At 43.3% G+C, this 16,981-nt stretch overlaps 1 protein-coding gene across 8 annotated transcripts in view; it reads left to right on the forward strand.

Moving 5' to 3' along the window:
- ZCRB1 (zinc finger CCHC-type and RNA binding motif containing 1) overlaps positions 1 to 16,981 on the forward strand; it is a 47,093-nt gene that overhangs the window by 7,176 nt on the left and 22,936 nt on the right. For 3 of the 8 annotated variants that reach the window (XM_081957200.1, XM_081957202.1, XM_081957203.1), the window contains 6 exons: positions 7,260 to 7,349; positions 7,503 to 7,531; positions 10,422 to 10,533; positions 10,612 to 10,719; positions 10,988 to 11,100; positions 11,206 to 11,278. In XM_081957200.1, the coding sequence (XP_081813326.1) occupies positions 7,266 to 7,349; positions 7,503 to 7,531; positions 10,422 to 10,533; positions 10,612 to 10,719; positions 10,988 to 11,100; positions 11,206 to 11,278 (519 nt within the window). In that variant the 5' untranslated portion in view covers positions 7,260 to 7,265. Of the gene's footprint in view, positions 1 to 6,722; positions 6,781 to 7,259; positions 7,350 to 7,502; positions 7,532 to 10,421; positions 10,534 to 10,611; positions 10,720 to 10,987; positions 11,101 to 11,205; positions 11,279 to 11,540; positions 12,586 to 12,683; positions 13,475 to 14,039; positions 14,208 to 16,981 lie in introns of those variants that run through there. The other 5 variants (XM_081957204.1, XM_081957205.1, XM_081957206.1 and 2 more) reach the window with 5 other exon arrangements.

Consider the following 16,981-nt stretch of genomic DNA (forward strand, 5'->3'; position numbering starts at 1 on the left):
ATGGTAGTTCTCTGTGTGGTGTGGGAGAATCCAATCCCACCCGAGTGTCCGGGTCCAGGTCCAGCATATATGAAGATGACTGAGTCAAAATACGCAGCTGGTCGTCAAAGTCTTATGGTCCATGTCTTCATTGAGAAAACTGAAGGCAGTGAAGCCTAGGAGGCATGGCTAAAGACTCTAAAATTAACTCAGTCATCAGGCAGACAAACAGAAGTTGAACCCATGCTTGAATTCTCCCGCAGTGCACAGAGAACTACCGTTTAGGTAAGACAGTGGTCCTTCTGCTACCCAGGATGCCTCAGCAAAGGGATACCCTTTCCAGCACCTCTGCACCTGACCAGAACTGGATGGGTGGAAGATTGGACCATGTGATGGACTTGTGGGTGTGGGGACAAGATCTTCAGTTTCAAATGGGTGGGGAAACCGGGAAGCCTTCAGATTCATATTTTCCCAGATGTGCCAACATGGCTCTGTTAATAAATTGGAACTTTGAGCAATACTTTGCCTTGGACTCTGATGTACTTTTAGATGCTATTTGGAACCTGACGCAGGTTCCATTTTGCCCAGTAGAGGTGGTATCTTTAATTCAACGGTAACAGGGTTGATTACCCTGACTATTGTGAATGAGCCTAGATATTTGGAACCTAGTTTCTTACTAGGTATTCGTAATTTTAAATATTTAATGGATAGGTATACCTGATCCCCAACCCGGAATGGTTTATGGTCTGCCCTCCTCTTGTCAGCCTGTTTTTTATATTCTTTAACCGTTTTTTGTAGGGATAGCTTTACTTGGCCACATTTCATGTATCTTATCAGCCCAGTCTTGTGGGGTCGCTGGAGTTAGGGGGTCCTGCTCTAGCTCTGGGATGGCAGGGAACTCCATACCATACACCACCTGGAAGGTGGTGAAGCTAGTGCTGCGGTACACCAAATTATTGTATGCTGCCTCTGCGAATGGTAGGTCTGACCAGTCTGATTGTTGGTACGATATGTAACACCTCAGGTAGCGTTCCACCATAGCATTGGCTCTTTCAGCCGCCCCGTTGGTGATAGGGTGGAAGGCTGAACTTAACTCCAGTGAGAACCCAACCAACCATATAAAGTCCCGCCAAAATCTGGTGGTCAACTGCACCCCCTATCTGAAATGATGCAGCGAGGTACCCATGCAAGCAGTACATGTGTTGGAGAAACATTCCAGTCAGTCGTTTTACTGATAGTATACTCCAGCATGGTATTAAATGGGCCTGTTTTGAAAATAGATTGACCACCGTCCATATTACCGTTTATCTGTTGCTCATGGGTAGGTCCACGATGAAATCCATTGTGATTTGCTCCCACGGATGGACCGGTCAGCCACTGGCTGTAGCAAACCAATCGGTTTCCCAGACTAGGGCTTGGTCAAGGCACATATTGAACAGCCTTTGATATAATCTTCCACTGCCACCCTCATCCCAGGCCACCAGAATTGATGTTGTACTAGATGTAATGTTTTTAAGAAGCCAAAGTGGCCTGCAGGTTGACATCATGGCAACATTTTAATACTTTGGGCCTAAATGCCCAAAGTACATCTTATCCCCCTTCCATCCCCTCTCTATGGGTTAATAATGTTCTGCCAATAATGCTTTGCGCAATTCATCTTGCCAAGGGTTTCTAATGGCTCACTAGTCACCTGGTTTAATGGCTTGGTCAAGGCACATATTGAACAGCCTTTGATATAATCTTCCACTGCCACCCTCATCCCAGGCCACCAGAATTGATGTTGTACTAGATGTAATGTTTTTAAGAAGCCAAAGTGGCCTGCAGGTTGACATCATGGCATCATTTTAATACTTTGGGCCTAAATGCCCAAAGTACATCTTATCCCCCTTCCATCCCCTCTCTATGGGTTAATAATGTTCTGCCAATAATGCTTTGCGCAATTCATCCTGCCAAGGGTTTCTAATGGCTCACTAGTCACCTGGTTTAATGGCTGACTAGGTGGTATGATAACCTGGACGATCTCATCCCATTTGCTGTTGTACTGGGGCATATGGGGCAGAGCGTTGGCTTGGAAGTTCTTGCCCGTCAGAATGTTCTTCAATTTAAAGTTGAAACATTGGAAATACTGAGCTCATCGAACCTGTTTTGAAGATAACTTCCATGGTGTTTGTAAAGCTTCCAGGTTCTTGTAATCTGTCCATACTTCAAATGGTTTGCTTAGTCCCCTCAAGTATGTCGCCATGTCAGGAGTGCCCATCGCACCACAAAGGCCTCCTTCTCCCACATAGCCCACCCTCTCTCCATTGGTGTGAGCTTTCGGGAGGTGTATGCATAGGTTTGCAGCATCCCCTGACAGTTGGCCTGTAACAAGATGCCCCCCACAGCCACATCAGTGGCATCTGCCTGAACTACGAAGGGCCGTGCTGGATTGGGGTGTTACAATACTGGCTCCTGAGCAAAGAGAGCTTTTAGCTCCTCAAATGCCCGTTGACACTCCATTGTCCAATCTAGGGCCTGTCCTGGTCAGGGTTTCAGTATGGCAGGTTTAGTGCGCAGTAAGTCCGTCAGGGGTAATGCCACCCAGGCGAATTCTGGTATAAATTGTCGGTAGAGGTTGGCAAACCCGAGGAAGCTTTGCAACTGCTTAAAGTGTCTTCGGTGCCTGCCACTCCATTACCACCTGAGCTTTACGAGGATTCATCGCTACCCCCTCACTGGATATACATACCCCAGGTAATCTAATCTGGTTCGATGGAACTCGCATTTTGAGAGTTTCCGGAAGAGTTTGGCAGCCAGTAACTTACGTAACACTTGCCTCACTAACTGGGTGTGTTGGTTGTAAATAAGTATGTCATCCAAGTATAGAAGTACACCCCCCCCCCCCGGTATAAATGCTCATACAGGACTTCATTAATCAACTGCATGATCACAGCCGGCATTACCTGGAACTGGTAGCTTTCCAGGGGACAATTGAAAGTTGTTTTCCATTCGTCCCCTGGTCGGATACGCACCTGGTAGTAGGCCTCCCACAGGTCAAGCTTCGTAAAAATGCGGCCTGTCGCCAATGTGGCCATTAAATCCTTCATCACTAGTAGAAAGTAGAGATTTTCCATGCACACCCCATTCAGACCCTGAAAATCAACACACAGATGTAAACCCCCCCCCCATTCTTTTTCTCCCGAAAGAGGACTGGAGCAGCCATTCTTGACCACCTAGATTTGATGAATCTCTTGGCTAGGTTTTTATCGATATATCGATGTAACTCCTCAAGCTCTTCCAGAGTCACCAAGTACATACGAGGTTTCGGCAGTTTAGCCCCAGGTATCAACTCAATTGCACAATCGGTAAGCCTATGGTGGCAAGACCTCGCATTCCTTTTCACTGAAGATGTCTGCCAAATCGCGGTATATACTCGGATACTCCAGGTCTGGAGGGGTGTTCTCCAAATTGGTTTCCTTTCTGCCTTTTGGGCAGAGGATTCGGATCTAGCACCATCCGTAACTTCCTGAAACCACCCTCCTACCAAATGGTAGGTTCCCATTTGTCCAGCCAGACCAATTCTAAAATGACAGGTTCAATCATCTTTTCAACTACAATAAAGCATATACTTTCCCCTATGGTTCGGTGAAGTGAGCACCACCACCCCAGCATTGAGCTGACCATTTGTTCAAATATAAAGGCTGATGCATCCTCACCACCCTGATCCCCAATTTGTCAACCACAGCTTGACATACTAGACATCTGGTACATCCTGAATCAACTAGTGCCCCATATTGCCCGGCCTGGGAGGTATGGGGATTTCGGGTGGTCACCGGGATCACGAAAGAATGGATGGGAGCACTCACCATCGGATCCTCCGATGGCAATCAGGCCGTTCCGGGTGACACCCCACTCTCCCTGGCTGTGTCTGATCGTCTGTTTGCTGCACCTGGGCTGTCCTTATTGACCACTCTAAAGTTGGACAGTGTCTTTGCCTTTTCCTCCAGTAAGCGGTGGTTTCGGGCCCGGTATATGGAGTGCCAGAGCCGGGCACTCTGTCACTCGGTGTCCTACCTGACTACATCTGAAACAGCAGAGTGGTGGCCTTCTAGCCTGGTCAGAGGTGTCCAGGACTGCTACTTCAGGCCATACTGACTTTGAAGGTGCTGGCCTGTCAACAATCCGCCTTCACAGTCTAATACCTCCATGTCCTTGTGGTCTGAACTCTCGCAGTCCGGCATCCAGTTCTATAACTGCCCAATCGTATAGATGGGATGGCAAACCCCGGTACACGCATGCTTGATGCAGGTCCCGGTCCAGGCCCAGATGAAATTGGTGGACCAAAAGTCACTCTGGCCAAGATCGCAGTCTTCTGGTGATCTTTCAGAATTCCTGCACATAATCCTTTATTGACCTATCCTGCTGCTTAAGTGACAGGAGCTCTCCCTCCACTATTTGCGCTCATGACCCATCCTCAAACCATGCACAAAGTGCCTCAAGGAAAAGTCCCATATCATCCAACTCTCTAGCATGGTTACTATGGAGGTCAGCTACCCAGTCCGCTGCCTCTCCAGTTAGCACAGCGGTAATGCCACTACCCTCGCCCATTGAGAAGGATAGTAAAGTCCATACATGTCCATATGACTGGTGATTTGACTGAGGAAAAGGGCCACACGGTCAGAGCTTCCATCGAAGGTGGCCTGTATTGGTGGTGGACCCCAGGCAGCCTGCTGGGGCCATATGCCAGCAGCCCATCCCCCCCCCCCCCGAGTCCAGTACCTGTGAGGCAGCACCAATAGGCTTTCCCCCACAATGAGCCCTTGGGTGCCGTCTGTGAACTGACTGGGGAACCTCCTGTGCTGCGGGTGCCCCTATGCAAAGCCTGCTCTGTATCCCCTTTGCCTTCCACCAGAGAGGAGGAACCTTGCTCCCAGGGCCTTTTCATCCCTTTGGCTCTGCTGGGGGCCTGGTCTAATCTAAACTTCAGGCTAGCCAGATAGAATTGTGTCTATGAGCCAGGGCCATCCAACCCCGATACCCTTGGCTGCCAGGAAGGGGCATCCCGAAAACTAGCCTCCCCAAAGCGTTCATTCAGAATCTCCATGGTATTACTTCCAGGGCCAGTGGAGTAGTTCCACTCCCCCTCTTCATCCTCACTCTAATGTGTCTCCTTCCATCCCTGCATTGGCGCTCCAACCCAAGGGGGTGTTGGTAACCTAGGTCCTCCAGTCCCAGTCAATGCAGAAGTATGCCAGCACTCCCCAGATGCTGTGGACCAGTTCCCATTCCAGGAGCCCCTTTGCCTTCCACTAGACCATTAGTCTGATGCTGACATTCCTTGGGCCTCATGATGGGTTGAGCAGCAATCCTCCCGGGTCTCCACAAGATCCTCTTTCTCTTTGGCCACAACTTCCGTCTCCAAACCCTCCTTTGATGTTCCGTCCGCCATCCGATAATACAGCAAAATGACTCTAGAGCTGTCCAAAAACCATGTACTAAATGTAGGAAGGAGCGCTGACTTTCCCTTAGCTTGTCTAGGTCTGCCTCGTGCGTGATGAACAAAAAGCCAGGATTCAGTAACAACAACAAAGAGCTTTCTTTAATCCATTAACAAGGCACAGCCTTAGAACACAGCAAGTACTTGAAGCAGTTTAAAGTCAGCGCTGGGAGCCTCTGCCTACCAGCACTTTTTATGTCATCACAGTCCACACCCTAACATTTAGTCACCATCTGATGCTCCCAACTCCCTCCCCCTCTCAGCTGTGTGGAGTGCTTTTGGCTGTGCTTTCGGGCCAATGGGATGTCATCAGTGTGCAGATGGCCATTGGAGGCTTTATGAAGTTCTCCTGTAGCTGCGAACCTCACTCTGCAGTTAGCCTTCTTTGCCGGTAGGTAATTTGACACCGGCATTACCAATCGCTGTCTCTCTCCCACCAGAGAATGTCTAGCCTCAGCTTTGGGCTCAAAACAGCTCTTCTAGTCCTGTGGTTAATCCCCGGTTTGCTGCTCCTGCCTTTTGTTGTTTTCTCTGCCAGCTCCCTTGTGCTTCGGTGCTCCAGTCTTTTCAACCTTGTCCTTGCTCTACTCAGCTCTCTTAGCCTGCTGTGCAGCTTTCCAGACAGTTCAGCTCTGCTGTTCGGTCTCCAGTCAGCTCCACCGTCATTTTCCCCATTGCTTTTTGAGGTGCTCTCAGGCTCTGCTCACCACTGCCCTGTGCTGCTGCTGGCTCTCCTCCCTGCTGTGTTGCTGCTGCTTTTTGCTCTGGAGCCACGTGGTTTCCTTTTGCTGTGCATCATGCTCGGGATGCTGCTTCCACCAGCAAACAGGATTGCCTGGAGTCCAGCAAGCTCGACTCTCTTCTCTTCCCTTCTTCCATGCTCTACTCACTCACCGGCTTACCTTTTGTTCTCTGCTGGTCGTTATCCTGCACTCGGCTGGCCTCTCTGACCCACAGCTGTTTTCCCTCACTGCTTTGCAGCTGGCTCCACTAGCTCACCAGCTCACCTTGTTGTTCTCCACTGGTTGGCTTTGCTGCCTACAGTCGGTTTGCCTCTCTGCTCACCTCACTTTGATCATCCTCCGGTCTCTTGGGTAGGCCTTGTGTGCAGCTGGGCTCCTCTCAGGCTTCTCGTGTACAGCTGGGCTTCTGTTATTTTTAATTTCTCCATTCTTCCTCTCCTTTTCCTTTCTCTAGTCTTTCTTTCTTTTTCTATGACTTATCTTTCCCTCTCCACCTCTTCTCCTACTATTTTATTTTATTTTAGTAGCAACTTTTCACCGGTGATATAACTATGCTTCCTCCATTGTCACCATCTTGGATTGGTAAGTGGCATTCAATGATCCGAAAAGCAGACCCTGCACTTGCGGCAATACACTAGGAAGAAGAAGATTCAATAGTTTGCAGAGTCCATAGAGTCTCTTTTGTCTGGTGCTGGCATAATTGATCTCTTCCATCCTGTTGGCTGCTGTTGTTTTCCAGATATGTTGGTATATTTGCCTATATTGCAGAATTAATTAAACTAGAATTCTCAGCTCAAGGTCTATGTGAATAGGATTATTATTTCCTTGCATAAATTGAAAGGAATGTAGAAAGTAGGAAGGAAATTTGTTCCCCAAAGATAAACATTGGAAAAAGTAACGAAGTGGCATATAACCTAACCACCTTTTTTCTGCAGTAATATTTGTTTTAATTGTTAAACACTATTTGTTCAGGGTAAGTAAGATTGTTATGAAATTACCCTGTATCTTTTAAATAAGTTTGAGGCTTCCTTTTCACATGACATTTTCTTTTTTATTTCTAGAAAAAAATGAGTGGAGGATTAGCACCAAGCAAAAGCACAGTTTATGTATCTAATTTGCCCTTTTCATTGACAAACAATGATTTGTACAGAGTAAGTGTACTTTAAAATTAAACATTAGAATTGAGTCTATCTGATTGTGCGAATAATCATTGAATATTTATATTTACTTCTGTGTTTTGTGAAGAATTTACTTTTCTGTTTTTATAGATAACCCAAATAACTATATTTTTTCTGTCTTTTCAGATTTTTTCAAAATATGGGAAAGTAGTTAAGTAAGTATAAATATTGAATTGTATGTAGCTTATTCTTTAATGTTGTGTCTAGTAATACCAACACCCCCGATTTGACGAGATCTTTTCTTATGTGTAATTTTTGTCTTTATTTGTAATATTACTGCCACACCTGGTATGAAATTTCTATAACAATATTCTATTCATAGGTTGTGCTTTTCTAGGAGGGGGGAATTCTTCAAAAGTGCTTATTTTACCATTTCTGTGTTGTGGTATTTATATTACATTTAGGGGTTATGTTGTAAAAATATAGTGCCATACTACATATATATCCAGACGCAAGTGGACAGGCAGATACTAGCCAAATGAACAAATGGGCACCCCAGCATGGAAACAAAAGTATAACCGATCAGCTGACAAGAAATCGGACCATGTCTCAGTAATAACAGCCAGTCACTCAAACTATCAAACAAGCCAAAACCAGACCATGACTCCGAAGCACCCACATAAACAACTCTAATGCTAATCTGCATCACACAGATGGTAATTAACTATAGCCCAGCAACAACAGCCAGCCAATCAAACAGTCCGAAATCAGACCATGACTCAGAAATATCCAAACAGACAACATTCAGACTAATTTGCATCTCATAAAAACAACAGTATTTAAAGACCTGTGTTCTGACAGATGAGCACAATTCAAAATGCACTGAAGATATTTCCCCAAATTGTAACAAAATGTTTGCAACCAAATTGCCAAGCTCGGCACTCAAACCAACAATCTAGATACTAGCCAATCAACCAGACATCATGTAGTAGCATAAACCAGAGGGCAACAGTGATGATAGATGTAGTGGTGCCAAATGACATAAACATCAGGAAGAAAAGAGTATGAGAAGCCAGAGAAATACTAGGGCCTGAAGGAGGAATTAGAATTGATGTGGAAAGTAAAGGCCAAAGTGGCCCCAGTGATATTAAGAGCACTTAGGCCCATGACTCCTATGCCAGAAGAGTGGCTCCAACAGATCCCAGGAACAATTTCAGAGTTCTCTGTCCACAAGAGTGCAGCACTAGGAATAACTAAGATACTGCAAAGAACTCTCAAACTCCTAGTCCTCTGAGAGAGGATCTCAGATTGAGGAAGAAAATCATGCTTATTCATAGCTTTCTGGAATCTTATCATAAAAATGGCTTTTTCAGATCTCAGTTCTTTAGGTTAAATGTACAGCATCATCTAACATAGCAAACAAATTGAAGTGTTATAGGTAATTACCTACCTATATCACTTCAAGTTGTTTCTTGCATTTACTTGCAAAATGCTGCTAGATATTGTACCTCCATTTTCTAAAATTAAGGTATCATCTACTCAGCATTTCAGAAGCTGGAAGAGAGAAACTGAATTGTATCTCATCTGCTTATTGATGTCAACTCACCCAGATCGCTGTATCTCTATATTTACACTTTCCCAGAAACCTATAAGTACTTTATCACAGCTGATACACATAAATAGAATCTGACCCAGAATGATTAAAAAAATAGATTGGATTATTTTCCAAAGAGCAAGTGGCTCCCATCCTTTTAAGTATCTTACTTCTTTAGAATGTACAAACTGAAAGATATGTATAACAGGAATCAGACTTGTCTGAAGCTCTCTCTCTCTCTCTCTCTCTTTTCTCTCTCTCTCATCTTAAATCTAAACAGAAAGAATATTCCACCATTTAATACAATGATCCATAAATTTTCTGAACTTCTGTCGCTACTTAAGCAGTTTAAGAAGTTATTTTATATCAGAATAAATCTTCAGATGTAAAGTATATCTGATCTTGGTCACTTTACAGTTTGTGCTCTTCCTTGCACAGCAGAAATGCAAAATCTTTGGCACTTCATAAAAGTTTAAAGTATCTCCTAGCAGCCCAGCTAGCAAGATTAGTGAAGAATGATATTGAGAGTTGCACTTCACCAATATCTATATGGTCAAAGTTTCCCTATGGATTGGCTTTGAATATTTAGGAACAATTCTTCTTATATCTAAACTATTTTTTGGTTCCTGAAATAAATAAGTTTAGAGAAGATTGTTGCCCAAATCATCTACACTATTGAGGAAGCATTTGGTAGATCCATCCTTTTAGAGGTTTTGGGGAGAAATGATCAGAGACTATGCCCAATATAAATTGTAGCTTTTTCATCCACATCAGTTCCAAATCCAGATAATAGATTATTCTGTGTCTACTATCTATGACTTTAAATAGCCTGTCATAGTAGCAACATCCTGAATTACATTGAATAAGGTGTGTATGCTGAAGTTTCTCAAGTCCAAAATACTTGGAATGCCAAGTATCTTCAAGGACAGAGGTATTACATCAGGCAGGAACAGGCTGATTTTTATATCAATAGAATCCCAGTCCCATTACATTTCAGCAATGCTAGATTGAAACAACTGGAATAAGAATCTGTCAAACAGATTTTAGAATTTTAATAAGCAGTACCATTACCGATTTTTATTTTAACCTTATTTGAGAGGAAAAACTGAAAGAGCATGTTTTAATGAGAAAGGATAATGACACATACTGCTCTGACAATATACTTGTTGATCTTAATATTATGCAAACGTATAATGTGGAGATCCACAAATAGTTCATGAATGGACCTGATTCATTTATTGTCAGGTCTCTGTTTTTAGAAACACTTTTCATATATCATGATTCTCAATAAAGGGTATTTTTCGAGTTTAGTAACTTTTTTCTCTATTGTCCTTTATTGGAAATGATTCGAGTTTCATTAGTAGTTTTTTATGAATATTCTCATGTTGTGTTTATTTTGATAGCTGCCCTTTTGCTGGAATTTGAAATGAATAATATAGGCAACCTGAATAACTGTAAGGCTTACCTCTCTTGTTGTAATAGTATGTGAACATATCAGTATTTTTTTATAGGGTTACAATTATGAAAGACAAAGACACACGAAGAAGTAAAGGAGTTGCATTTATTTTGTTCTTGGATAAAGAGTCAGCACAAAACTGTTCTCGGGCACTTAATAATAAACAGGTAAGTTACAAGGGTATATTATTAAGTAACTTTTGAGACATTCTGAAAGCTAAAATTGTATTTGTTTTTATTTTTTAGCTATTTGGAAGAGTAATAAAAGCAAGTATTGCTATTGATAATGGAAGAGCTGCAGAATTCATCCGAAGGAGAAATTACTATGACAAGTCAAAATGCTATGAATGTGGAGTGAGTAAATGTTGATGTTCCAACGAGATACTTGTTTTTGTCATGTACTTATGCTAATGCCATTCACTGAAACTGTACACACTTGGGTTATCAGTTGGTGCAGTCATTCAGATAATTTTTTTAACTATGTACAATGCTACATTTTCTAAGAGTAATTATAAATGAATAAATACAAATCTACTATTTACGTACAAGGTAAATTTATGAAGAAGTAAAAAGTAATATTCTCCAAGTTCAACTTGTTCAATATTATTTCCTTTCTCTTAAGGAAATAGGACATTTAAGTTATGCATGTCCGAAAAACATGCTAGGAGAGCGTGAACCTCCCAAAAAGAAAGACAAAAAGAAAAGGAAGAAAGTAATTGAACCAGAAGAAGAAATGTGAGTAAAATATGTACAACACATATTCCTATTCTCATTTACTGATTTAAGTGCCTGATCTATACAATTCATATATGGGTTTTTTTTTTCCTTTATGCTGTTCAGAGAAGAAGAAGAAAGTGAAGATGAGGGTGAAGATCCTGCTCTTGATAGTCTCAGTCAAGCTATAGCTTTCCAGGTACTAAAATAAATATTTAATGCAGTATTCTCTTCTTTTTAAAGCAATTTAAGGCCCTCAGAATTTGCAGTTAATTATTGTTCTAATTTTTTCTTTTCATATAATAATTGCTAAGATTCTCATAAGAGGTTTTACTCATTCAGCTGAATGTGTCTCTGCATATTCGTAACATATTTAGTTTCTAAGAAAATGGATGCATTTTTATAAATACGGCCTCTAAGGCCACCAATTGGTATACACTGTTATTTGCTTCTATTTACAGCTGAATTAAGCATATTGAGTTTCCCCCTTTGGAAAATGGCACATTTTAATTTGGGTTTTGGAACATGGTTCCACAAAGTGTTTTGAGAAGAGGAAGAGGACTCCAGTGGCAACCTGTGAAGGTCTGGTGTATTCTATGCCCAAGAGGGTTAAAGCAGTGCTGGAAAATAATGGTAGCCACACAAAATATTGACACTTTGGACCCCATTTGAACATTATCACTTAGGGATGTACTCACTTTTGTTGCCAGCAGTTTAGAAATGAATGGCTCTGTGTTGTGTTATTTTGAGGGGACAGCACATTTTCACTGTTATAGAAGCTGTATACTCACTACTTTACATTTTAGCCAACTGTCATTTCTTCAGTGTTGTCACATGAAAAGATATACTTAAATATTTACAAAATGCGAGGGGGTGTATTCACTTCTGTGATACACTGTATGAACATATATCACAAGGATACGTGTATATATATCATAAGTAACTATATTGGTAGTTCATTGTTTAGGTATTATTTTCTGCTTGATTGTTTTAATCTGGTATTAAACCCTGCTTATGAGCACGGTGGTTTGCATGGTTAGGACAGTGGCTTGACAAGCAGCAAGTTTGTTTGTCAGGGTGTAAGTTTCTGCCCTGAATTAATGAGGTGTTGGATCGTGGCTTCTCCTAGCAGCATACTTCTGAAGACAAGCAAAAATAAAACCCGAAGCATGTTCTAATAAAAACACTTTAATATAAAAGAAAATAAAAATACAAAACTTTGCTAACTGAATTAATCACATCTTGGCAAGAGTTATGTGCCTGCGTCCTTCGCAGGCGAACAGAAGATCAGAAGAGAAAGTTAAATAATGTGAAGGAGCATGCATACTAAATCACTTGCAGATAAGAACTGGAGCATGCGCAATAAATTTTCAGCACAGCTAAGCAAACCAATTAATGCAGTGACATCCCTTCTTTTGCTAGTTGGGCTGATGTCATCAAATCATCAAATAAGGCACATCTTCTTTCGCAGATACTCGTGTTGAGCTGCTGGAAGTGGTTTGTTGAGCATGTCAGCAATTTGATCATGTGTAGATACATATTGCAATTTAACAAAACCTTGCTTAATTAATTGCTTTGTGTTTTGATAATGTGTCTGGACCTAGAACCTGTGAAATGTGACTCAGAAATATAAACCACCGATTCATTGTCTTCCATCACTGTGATTGGTCAAATCGGACGTGTCCAGATATCTGCGATCAAAGCATCAAACCATGTTAGAGAATTACATGCATCCGAAACACAAGTATATTCAGCTTCAGTAGATGAACAAGAAACAAAACTCTGTTTTCTCACTTGCCGGTAAACAGGACATCCATTCAGGAACATCATGTAACCTGAAGTACTTTTGCGTGATTTCTTATCACTTGCCCAATCAGAATCTGCATAACAACATAATTCTGCATAATCAGTATGTGTTGGTTCTAGCAATAACTTCATGTGTTTAGTGTGTTTCAGGTATTTCAATAACTTCTTAACGCATGTCCAATGAAATTGTGTTGCCTTACCTACGTGTCGTGATAAGAGATTAACACTAAGTGCAATGTCGGGTCTGGTCCAACTACTAATGTACAACAGTGACCCGATGACTGAATGATATAGTGTTTGATCCTCGAACTCAGGTTCATGTGTTAAGTTGTGAAAATCTGTTTGCATGGGTGTCTTTGTTGTGTTAGCATCTTTCATGTTGCAATGATGCAAAATGTGGTCAATTTTCTCCTCTTGTGAAAGACTAAACACCTTCTGTGTTTTGTCAATCTGAACACCTAAATAAGTGCTAATATGACCTAAAGATTTCAATGTGAAGTATCTCTGCAAACTTTTAGCAAAAATCTCACCCATTTTCTTATTTGGACCAATATAAACAATATCATCAACATAAACAAGAATTATCTCATATGCATTGTTAGATCTTTTTGTGAACACGCATTCATCGGTTTCGGACTTAATAAAGCCCATTGAATTTAGTTTGTCAGTAAGACATAAGTACCACATTAAACCTGTGTCAGGCCTGCAGAGGTTCCTTTAAGAATCTTTGGCCTGCCACACTTTCTTATAATTTCCTATGATGTTTTATTAGTGTAGTCATTGGGAGGGGGGAATCAAAAGGAGTAGAATTGTGGAAGTGTGTTGTTGTCAAGTTTTCCTAGCAGCCAAGGTCATCTTTTGTCGCAGCACCTCGACATTTGACCGGAAGAAGCTGGGTGGAGATGCCAGCGTGGAAGAAAAGGATTGGGGCATGTGATTGATTATGGGTGGGGGGATGGATCATGAACTTTCAACTGGGGTAACTCCCAGGATGTAAATCAGAGTTGAAATTCCACAGTACGTTGCCAACATGCCTGTATTATTAAATCGGAACTTTAAGGATGATTCTGCCTTGGACTTTGATTTATTTCTACCTGGTATTTGGAACGCTGACATTATTTCAACTCTCCCATAATTTCTTTTTTTTTTTATAGGGGTACTGAATCCCAGTTCTGACCCAATCCTGGGCAGAACAAAATTTCAGTGAAGATGGAGGAAGAAAAGAATGCAGCAGAGAAGGCTAAAGATAACGGATCGCTTGAAATTGCCGATACTATCTGCTCGCCTTCTAAAGAAATAGCAGACCTGTGAGACGAAGCTTCAGGATTTATTGCTTCTCAGGAATGCCAGCTAGAAGGAGAGGCCCCCCCCCAAGGGAACTCCGACAGGCAACTGGATGATGGCTAGAAGGTCTAAGGAATGGAGATTTTAGCTGCCCTCATGCAGCCATTCTTTGACCAATTCGGACGGCTAAAAGTGAGTGAAATCAAACCCCTCGGCCCCCCAGACCACCTACGTGGAGCCTGGCAAAGCCCACATTATCTTTCCCTAGCAGAGAAACTGCTGTGCTGTGGAGTGGAGATCTTGGCTCCTTCCACACAATCACCAGCGAATCAGCAAACCCCCCTCCTGGAGTGCAACAAACTTCGGAAGTTAAAGCCAGCCAGCCGAAAGGGGCCTGGAAAACATTCACCTCCCCCCCTTTGCAAAGTGGTGGCTCTGAACCCATGAATCAAGCAACCCCAGGGTGGGTTTTCTTCCCGGGTCATGGATAGGCTCAATGCCAGTGGATGCCTGCCCCTTCCCAGCAATTGGCACCATCCCAGATAACTGCCCCTAGGAAGAACCAGGGACTGGGACCACCACCGGGTCCAGCCCCCCCAGCAATGCCTCAACAGGCTTTTGCCCAACCAATGAGTGTGGCCCAACAAAGGGGCTTACCACCCCAGGCAGCAGGCCAACAGTTTGCTCCGGTTCAACCACCAGCACCCCCTCCTCCTCCAACACCTCCACGTTTTCGTGCAACGTTCGATGGGACCCCAGACAAGCTAGCCTACTTCATGAATCAAGTATTGACATACGTTGACCAAGTGGGGCCACAATACCCGTCGGAACATGAGTTGATCCAAGAAATAGCAGAGGGGATGAATGAAGGAGAGGCTGCACAATGGGTAGCGGAACTCCATGAAGAAGCAGCTCCTGAGTTAGATGATGTAACGGGGTTCATCCAACTAATGCGTGCCCGATTTTACGATGTGGCCCAAAATGTGGATGCTGAAGACCAAATCCAGGAATTACGACAGGGTGGTTGTCCCGTGAAAGAACTAGTTTGGGAGTTCCGGAGAATAGCTGGGAAACTACGATACTGGCCAGAAAGACTCTTGGTCTATACGTTCAAAAAGGCCTTAGATCCCAAACTGAAAGAAGCTTGTGCCGTAAGGGGGACCCCAGATCGTCTCCAAGATTGGTACACCACTGCAATCATACTGGACCACGAGATTAACACCTATCCAAAGCCTGGTACCAGAACCCCTGCCAAAAAACCTTTGGCCCACTGAACACAGAGGCATCAAACTGAAGAGCCCTCACCAACCCCTCGTTCCTGGGACCCCAAAATAAAGTGCTACCGATGTGGTCAGCTTGGCCACCGGGCATCAAAATGCCAAGCTCCAGCCCCGGTGCCACAACCGCGCCAACCACCTACCAGTACAATCAAGAAAACCCCCAGAAAACCACCAGAAAAGAGTTGTCTGGTACAACAGCCAACAGAGACGGAGAGCAATGCCAATGAAAACGCTCCTGCCACCTCAGAGGAGGAAGAGGAAGGAAACCCAGAAGACGACCCAATGGTGAGTGCACCTATCCGCCCCTTCCAAATAAAAGCCAAACTCCAAATACCGAAAACGGAGGTAGAAGGGGAAGTTGGGGTGATTATAGATACCGGCTGCACCCGATGCTTAATCAGCATGTCAATAGTGGAGCAACTAGGTATACGCACCAGACCCCTAAAACATCCCATTCCCTTTGAGCAAGTGGATGGAACCCTAATTGGGGGAGCTCCGGCTACAAAGATCACTGAGTTAGTAAAGCTGGTGATAGGCCGCCACTATGAGTTCCTCAGATTCATCGTGGCCCCTGGAATGCAGGAGTCAATTATCCTGGGACTTGCATGGTTGGACAAGTTGATACCTACTATAAAGTGGGAGGACCGCGTTAGAAAGGTAATTATTGGACTTGGGCCGTTACCACCGGTGGAACCAAAAGGCCACCCAGGAACGTTGGAACCCAACAGCCCAACCCATCCAGAACCTGCAGCAACTGCAGCAGACACTAAACCTCCGGGAATCCAACGAGTCCCAAAGATCTATTGGGATCTGGCAGAGATGTTCAGTGAGGAAGACGGAAACTACCTTCCGCCTCACTGCCCCACACACTGTGCAATAGAGTTCAAACATGGGGCAACCTTACCAAAGCCAAAAATGTACTCTATGACTCCTAAGGAGATGATAGAATTGAGGAAGTACATTGACACCAATTTGAAAAGAGATTTTATTGAACCAGCAAAATCGAAAGTAGCGGCCCCATTGCTCTTCAGAGAAAAGAAAGATGGGGGAGTTCGCCTCTGTGTGGACTTACGAGTTTTGAATGCGGTATGCGAAAAGAATACCTATCCCCTCTCTCTCATGAAAGATATGTTGATCCACTTGGCTAAAGGCAAGATCTTCACCAAGCTAGACTTGAGAGAGGCATATTACTGTATACGAATCCGGAAAGGGGATGAATGGAAGACCGCTTTTAACACTCCCCTGGGCAGCTTCCAATATAAAGTCATGCCTTTTGGACTACAAGGAGCACCCGCAGTATTCATGCAGTACATAAATGAAGTGTCAGCGTTCCAAATATCATGCAGAATTAAATCATTGTCCAAGGCAAAGTGATCCTTAAAACTCCAATTTAATAAGACAGGCATTTTGGCATTATGCTGTTGAATTTCAACTCTAACGCACATCCTGTGAGTTCACCCAGTTAAAAGTTCATCATCTATCCCCACACCCCCTAATTCATCACATGGTCCAATCTTCATCTTCCACGCTGG

This window comes from Natrix helvetica (genome assembly GCF_964273705.1).
Source record: "Natrix helvetica genome assembly, chromosome: 6".
Taxonomy (NCBI): domain Eukaryota; kingdom Metazoa; phylum Chordata; class Lepidosauria; order Squamata; family Natricidae; genus Natrix; species Natrix helvetica.